Raw genomic sequence first — 6,960 nt, 5'->3', positions numbered from 1 at the left:
TGTCTGTGTGCATAGTGTGTGTGTATGCGTGTGTTTGTATGTATGCGTGTGTATGTGTGTCTGTATGTGTGTGTCTGTGTGCATAGTGTGTGTGTGTTTGTATGCGTGTTTGTGTGTATGCGTGTGTATGTGTATGTGTCTGTGTGCAGTGTGTATGTGTGTGTGTGCATTGTGTGTGTGTGTGTATGCGTGTCTGTGTCTGTGTGTCTGTGTGCATAGTGTGTGTGTATGCGTGTGTGTTTGTATGCATGTGTGTGTATGTGTGTCTGTGTGCATAGTGTGTGTGGGGGGGTCTGTGTGTGTATGCATGTGTGCGTGTGTCTGTGTGTATGTGTGTGTTTGTGTGGTGTGTGTGTGGTGTGTGTGGGTGTGTGCGTGTGTGCATGAGCATATGTGTCTCCTGCTCCCCCCTCAGTGTGGGAACCTGCCCTTCCGACGGATCTGCAAGCGCTTCGGGGCGGACGTGACATGCGGAGAGATGGCCGTCTGCACCAACCTGCTGCAGGGCCAGATGTCCGAGTGGGCCCTGCTCAAACGCCACCAGTGCGAAGACATCTTTGGCGTCCAGGTCAGTGCCCGCCCCGAGGGAGGGAGAGCAGAGGGGCCCTCGGCTGCGCTGTCTCAGAGCCAGGTTCCAGGTCTGCCCTGGTTGCCTCCTCGACCCCCTGGCCTCAGCTGTGGAATGGGGGAATGGGGGTGGTTCCCTGATCCACCTCTGGGGACCAATGACCGTGGCCGGGGACCAGTGGCTTACAGACAGACCTTGGCTCCTTCCAGGGAGGGCCCGAGAGAGGAGGCTGCTGGCTCAGGGCCCCCCAGTGGGGAGGGAACAGCCAAGTGGGGACAGTTGAGACTCTCCCCTCACCCCCCGTTCTGCCGCTGCCTACCTACAGTTGGAGGGCGCCTTCCCCGACACCATGACCAAGTGCGCCGAGCTGCTGAGCCGCACCGTGGAGGTGGACTTTGTGGACATCAACGTCGGCTGCCCCATCGACCTCGTGTACAAGAAGGTAGTGGCCCCGGACGTGTGCCTTGGTTTCCCCATCTGGGCAGGGAGGCACTGGGCCAGCCGACGATGTCGTGGGTAGAGGGTCAAGGGTTCAGGCCCAAGTGTGGCCCTGGAGCCCCTGCCTTTCCTGCGGGTTGACATCTCCTGGTGGGGGCCTCCAGGCAGCAGGGGTGAGGGGTCTTGGGGTGGCCCGGGTCCTGCCCTCCCTCCACCTGCCTGTCTCTTCCAGGGCGGGGGCTGTGCCCTCATGAATCGCTCCACCAAGTTCCAGCAGATCGTTCGTGGCATGAACCAGGTATGGCCAGCCACATCCCCACATTGGCTCCCAAACAACTCCCCCAGGCCCTGCCTCCCACCACCTCCCACCACCTCCCACCACCTCCCACCATCTCCCACCACCTCCCACCATCTCCCACCATCTCCCGCCACCTCCCACCATCTCCCACCACCTCCTACCACATTCCACCGTCTCCCAGTGTCTCCCACCACCTCCCACCATCTCTCACCACCTCCCACCATCTCTCACCACCTCCCACCATCTCTCACCACCTCCCACCATCCCTCGCCACCTCCCACCATCTCTCGCCACCTCCCACCATCTCCCGCCACCTCCTACCACATTCCACTGTCTCCCGCCACCTCCCACCATCTCTCGCCACCTCCCACCATCTCTCACCACCTCCCACCATCTCCCACCGTCTCCCATCACCTCCCACCGCCTCCCACCATCTCCCACTATCTCCCACCACCTCCCACCACATTCTACCGTCTCCCACTATCTCCCACCACCTCCCACCATCTCCTACCACCTCCCACCACCTCCCAGCGTCTCCCACCACCTCCCACCATCCTATAGGTGTTGGACGTGCCACTGACTGTGAAGATCCGCACAGGCGTCCAGGAGCGTGTGAACCTGGCGCACCGCCTGCTGCCCGAGCTGCGGGACTGGGGCGTGGCACTCGTCACGGTGGGTCTTGGGACGCCTCGGGCATCAGGGTCTCGGGGTCGACCCCGCGTCCCTTCCTAACGGCTCCTCTCCTCCCATCCCTCCCTCTTCACCTCCGCACCTCCCTCTGTCTCCGCCTCTGTCTCTCTCTGTCCCTCTCAGCCTGGCTCTCTCGGTCTCTTTCTCTCTGCGTCTCACTCTCTGCCTCCTACCCTGCGTGGCGGCTTCTCCCCCAGCTCCACGGCCGCTCTCGGGAGCAGCGCTACACCAAGCTAGCCGACTGGCAGTACATCGAGGAGTGCGTGGAGGCCGCCAGCCCCATGCCCCTGTTCGGTGGGTGCTCCGGGAAGCCACCTCCCTCTCCCCTGCCACCCTCGGTCACTCTGGGCTGTTCACCTTCCCACCTGGGACCCCCTCCTACCACCCTGATGGGGGCCACTGGGTCAGCCAAAACTGAAGGGCTGGTGGGGAGACCCCCAGGGTCCCACCTGCCCGTGTCTCCCTGAGACCCCAACCTCTGTCTTCTCAGGAAATGGGGACATCTTGTCATTTGAGGATGCCAACCGCGCCATGCAGACTGGTGTTGCCGGGATCATGATTGCCCGGTGAGTGCCCAGAGATGTTACAGAGATGCAGCTCCAGCTTAATGCACAGCAGCAGTGCCCCGAACCCAACACGCCGTCACCCACCCCTGCTCTGTGGCGGGCTGTTGGTCCCAAGTTGGGAGGGGCAGAGAGCGATGTTAGGAGCTGCAGCTGTGTTGCGGCAGAGAGGACTGAAAATTGCTGCTGCCATGGGATCTGATTATGGTGGGTTGAAAGTCCTGGGCTTTGGCCAGGTGTACTGGCTCACCCCTGTAATCCCAGCGCTTTGAGAGGCCAAGGCAGGCCGATCATTTGAGGTCAGAAGTTCAAGACCAGCCTGGCCAACGTGGTGAAACCCCATCTCTACTAAAAATACAAAAATTAGCCAGGTGTGGTAGTGCACGCCTGTAATCCCAACTACTAGGGAGACTGAGGCAGAATTGCTTAAATCTGGGAGATGGAGGTTGTACAGTGAGCCGAGATCTTATCACTGCACTCCAGCCTGGGCAACAGAGCCAGACTCTGTCTAAAAAAAAAAGAAAAGAAGAAAAGAAAGTCCTGGGCTTTGAAGGTTGTGTGCACACAGCCGGGAGGCTTACTAGGCTTAGTAGGTTTCGTGGTCTGGGCTCCGGCTCAGGCCAGGCCATGGAAGCAGGGGCCACACGATCCCAGGCAGGCTGGTGGCTGAGCCCACTGATCGTCGCCCGTCCCACAGTGGCGCCCTGCTCAAGCCGTGGCTGTTCACGGAGATCAAGGAGCAGCGGCACTGGGACATCTCGTCGTCCGAGCGCCTGGACATCCTGCGGGACTTTACCAACTACGGCCTGGAGCACTGGGGCTCGGACACGCAGGGTGTGGAGAAGACCCGACGCTTCCTGCTCGAGTGGCTGTCCTTCCTGTGCCGGTGGGCACTGGGGCTGGCTGGGGTGGGCGGCCCATGGGCCGCGGCTGGCTAGGGCTGACTCAAGCCTGTTCTGCTACCTGCCCACCTGCCTGCAGGTACGTGCCCGTGGGGCTGCTGGAACGGCTCCCACAGAGGATCAACGAGCGGCCGCCCTACTACCTGGGCCGCGACTACCTGGAGACGCTGATGGCCAGCCAGAAGGCCGCCGACTGGATCCGCATCAGGTGCCTGGGTGGGCTGGAGATGCAGGGCTGGAGTCGGGGCCCTGGGTCATGGAGGGTGCTTTGCAGGCCCTGGGCCTGACCTTGCTTTCCACCTGCCCTCCCACAGTGAGATGCTCCTTGGACCAGTGCCCCCCAACTTCGTCTTCTTGCCAAAGCACAAGGCCAACGCGTATAAGTAGCCTCAGGCTTTCCCAGGGGCACCGTGGGGCGAGGAGAGTACAATAAATTTTATTCTTTTAAAATCCAGGCCTTTCTGTGACCCTGAAGCAGCCCCTCCTTGGCCCCCATCTTCCCCAAACCTCTTGGCCACCTCCATGGGCCCTGCCCCACGCTGGGTGCTGCTCGTGCCCAGAGAGGCCTTGACCCCCAAGAAGGTAGCAGATGCAGGACCCGGGGAACCTCAGCCTGCGTGCCCATGGAGATCAGGGCAGCCTGTCTGGAGGAGGCAGCCTCGAAGCTGTTAGGGGGTGTTGCTGGAAGAGGCAAAGGCCTGGCCCAGAGTCCTCCCTCCCCTGGTGATGACCGTCTCTGCCGCCGTCTGCCCCTGCCCGCCCCTGACACCCAGAACCCCAACCAGTGGGCGGGCTGCAGGCTGGAACCCGCTGCCCCGAGTAACCAGGCAAACAGAACCCCGCCGGATTCTCAGCCTCTTCTCTGGTTGGGCCACCCGTGCTCCTACTGCCGCCCTCCTGGCCTGTCTGGGCTGGGCCCCCCATCGCCCCATGCAGCACCCCAAACCCTTCTATGCCCCTGCAGCTCCCCAGGAAGGTTTCAGCCCCCAGAGTCTGGAGGGGGCCGAGGCACTGGGCAGCCAGCCCGCTCCCACCTGCACCGAGCCGCCTCCTGCCGTGGGTACGATCGGGTGGGCAGGGGCACCTGTTAGGGAGGGCTCAGGGACCCACCCGCCTAAGGGCCCCACCCACCCGGGCGCCTTTGTCCACAGGCTCCTTGAACCTCTACCATCCCCCAGACCCAGAGAAAGAGGTGTTTCCGGCCCCTCCAGCAGGTACCGGCCTCCCCTGAACCCTTGATGAGGCTGGGAGTGGGTTTGAGGGCAGGCCCATCTTGCCCCTGCCCTGTCCCTAGGTGGGGGCCTGAAAGCATGGCCTCTGCTCCCCTGCTTCACACAGGTCCCCCAGATGAGCCCCAAAGACGAGCTCTGTGTTATCCATCACCCAGCCAGGGCCCCAAAGCAATACCTATGTCGTCCCCCAAAGGGGCCCCCCAATGGCAAGGTTCTTGTGGCATCCCCCAGACAGGCCCCCAGGCTTGAGCTGGGCCCATCAGGCAGCGGCTGCTCTCAGGCCACCTGCCTGCCGCCCACAGGTTTCCAGATGGCCCCATGCGGGTGCCTCTTCGACCCCCGCATCTATCGGATTGAATGGACCACCCCTGACCTGGGCCAGTCGGCCCTGTACAAGCTGGCGGCAAGCAGCGGGGGGCCAGTGGGGGGCTCCTCTGCCCCCGGCAGCTACCTCCTGGAGCCGCAGCCCTACCTCAAGGCCCCGGGGCTGCCCCCATACCCCCACTACCAACCAGCACCGGGGGGGCCCCAGTTCCTCTTGCCCTACTTCCCGCCTGAGGGCCCCGGGCCAGAGGCTCTGGGCTTTGTGGGGGACGCGGGACCTGCCGCCTTCATGGAGCTGCCCCTACCGCCACTCGAGGAAGGCCCGGCCCCACCACCCCCTCCACCTCCTAAGGAGAACAAGCCATCCCCTGTACTCATCACGCTGCCTGCAGAGCCCACACTGCCCCCGGACGCCTACAGCCACCTCCAGGGCCACGTCGGCCACTTCCCTGGGCCCGAACCCCTGGCCTTCCCCGCCAAGGAGCTACAGGGCAGCGGGGCCCGACCTGGGGTGCCCCTGTACCCACCAGGCCTCAGCGAGCTCAAGGTGGCTGAGGCCAAGGAGGGGGCCCTGCTGGGGGCAGGCGAGGCCAAGGCCCCCGAGACGGCCAGAGCTTTGGCACTGCCTGACAAGGTTCTGCTGGAGGACGCCATGAAGCTCTTCGACTGCCTGCCAGGCGCCACTGAGCCCGAGGGTGCCCTGTGCGAGGTCCCCGGGCCGGCCCTGCCTGACAGCAGTGGTGGGAACCCAGCCGATGACATCCGGTCGCTGCGCCTGCCCGAGGAGCTGCTGTCCTTCGACTACAGCGTGCCTGAGATCCTGGACACCGTGTCCAACGTCGACTACTTCTTCAACTTCAAGGCGCTCGACGAGGAGCAGCCGCCCCACCCGGGGCCCCCTGCCGCCAACACCCCAGCCCCCAGTCTGCCCGGCAAGAGAAAGGCCTCGACGGCCAAGAAGGGAAAGCCGAGAGGGAAGGCCAAGCAGCCGGCAGGCCCAGCCAGCGCCACTTCCCCGGGGCCCAGGCAGGACCTGGGAGCCACCCCCCATTAAAGCACATTTGACCTTTCAGCTCCATGTCCACGTGGTGGCCTTGGGGATGGGGAAGGGGCTGGAGGTGCACACCTGGCCCCTCACCCTGTCATCCCGCGGACTGGCAAGGCAGTGCCTCTGGCCTCACAGTGAGGCCTCCAGAGCCTAGCAGGGGAACCCCGGAATGACAGGACACCCTAAACCCCTTGAGTCCCAGCCCTGGAAGATCAGACTCCACTGGCAGAGGCAGGGGCCTCCTGGGGCATGGGGTAGCTGACCTCCAGACTCGACGCGTTCTAAGGATTTTCACCCCTTTGGTGGGGAAAAGCAAGGCTGCCCAGAGAGGGGCAGGAACTTTCCCGGAGACACACAGCTATCAGGGCAGGGCTTGAGGAGCAGCTTCCAGATCTCCACCCAGCCGCCTCCTGTCCCCAGGAAGCCACAGTCACTGCAGGGAGGGCGGGAAGGGCCACGCTCTTGTTCAGACAGACAGGTGGGTGCAGGGGCTCGACCTGATGGTGTGAGGGTGGGGGCTGGGGCAGGGATGGGGAGATTGCCCACGCGTGAAGGAGTGGGGAGCACACAGCACCCAGGGGACCTGGCATGTGCACCCGAGATGGAGACAGGAGACAGCACCTGGAGCCCAGGAGAGGGTCAGGGGCCCCAGCGGGCCACACTTTGGGGTCCAGGGTGGCAGGGACAGCCCCGCTACTGGTTACAAAACGGGATGGGCCCAGCCTGGGAAAAACCACCTCCGGGAGCTGCTTCCTGTCACCGCTCACCCACATCAGGGTCTCGAGAGCCCTCTTGCGGGTCCAGGCAGTGGCCACCTGTACCCTCCTCGCCTGAAACGTTCGTGGTGGTCCTGGGAGAGGCTGACCCCGTTGCCCTAGGGACACGTAAGGAAACAGG

The 6,960-nt window shown here is 63.5% G+C and overlaps 2 protein-coding genes across 3 annotated transcripts in view; both read left to right on the top strand.

Moving 5' to 3' along the window:
* The window catches only part of DUS3L (dihydrouridine synthase 3-like (S. cerevisiae)), a 7,635-nt gene extending 3,726 nt beyond the window's left edge, over positions 1 to 3,909 (top strand). For both annotated transcript variants that reach the window (XM_011967399.1, XM_011967398.1), the window contains 9 exons: positions 416 to 568; positions 894 to 1,010; positions 1,239 to 1,304; positions 1,866 to 1,976; positions 2,192 to 2,288; positions 2,485 to 2,560; positions 3,255 to 3,443; positions 3,539 to 3,667; positions 3,774 to 3,909. In XM_011967399.1, coding sequence (XP_011822789.1) covers positions 416 to 568; positions 894 to 1,010; positions 1,239 to 1,304; positions 1,866 to 1,976; positions 2,192 to 2,288; positions 2,485 to 2,560; positions 3,255 to 3,443; positions 3,539 to 3,667; positions 3,774 to 3,846 — 1,011 coding nt within the window. In that variant the 3' untranslated portion in view covers positions 3,847 to 3,909. The remainder of the gene's footprint in view (positions 1 to 415; positions 569 to 893; positions 1,011 to 1,238; positions 1,305 to 1,865; positions 1,977 to 2,191; positions 2,289 to 2,484; positions 2,561 to 3,254; positions 3,444 to 3,538; positions 3,668 to 3,773) is intronic.
* A 381-nt stretch (positions 3,910 to 4,290) lies between these two features.
* Positions 4,291 to 6,087, top strand: PRR22 (proline rich 22). The gene is made up of 3 exons (XM_011967397.1): positions 4,291 to 4,519; positions 4,611 to 4,673; positions 4,994 to 6,087. The coding sequence occupies exons 1-3, from the start codon at positions 4,390 to 4,392 to the stop codon at positions 6,067 to 6,069; spliced, it is 1,269 nt and encodes a 422-aa protein (XP_011822787.1). The 5' UTR covers positions 4,291 to 4,389; the 3' UTR covers positions 6,070 to 6,087.
* The last annotated feature ends 873 nt before the right edge of the window (positions 6,088 to 6,960 follow it).

The sequence above is a fragment of the Mandrillus leucophaeus genome, unplaced genomic scaffold (genome assembly GCF_000951045.1).
Source record: "Mandrillus leucophaeus isolate KB7577 unplaced genomic scaffold, Mleu.le_1.0 Scaffold8, whole genome shotgun sequence".
Lineage (NCBI taxonomy): Eukaryota > Metazoa > Chordata > Mammalia > Primates > Cercopithecidae > Mandrillus > Mandrillus leucophaeus.
Note: the sequence above shows the minus strand (reverse complement) of the source record. Positions and strands in the feature narration are given on the sequence as shown.

Coding starts and splice junctions, on each gene's coding strand:
- PRR22 (XM_011967397.1), top strand. CDS start 4,390: ATGCAGCACCCCAAACCCTTCTATGCCCCTGCAGCTCCCCAGGAAGGT. Junction 4,520..4,610: donor CGAGCCGCCTCCTGCCGTGG/GTACGATCGGGT, acceptor CTTTGTCCACAG/GCTCCTTGAACCTCTACCAT. Junction 4,674..4,993: donor GTTTCCGGCCCCTCCAGCAG/GTACCGGCCTCC, acceptor TGCCGCCCACAG/GTTTCCAGATGGCCCCATGC.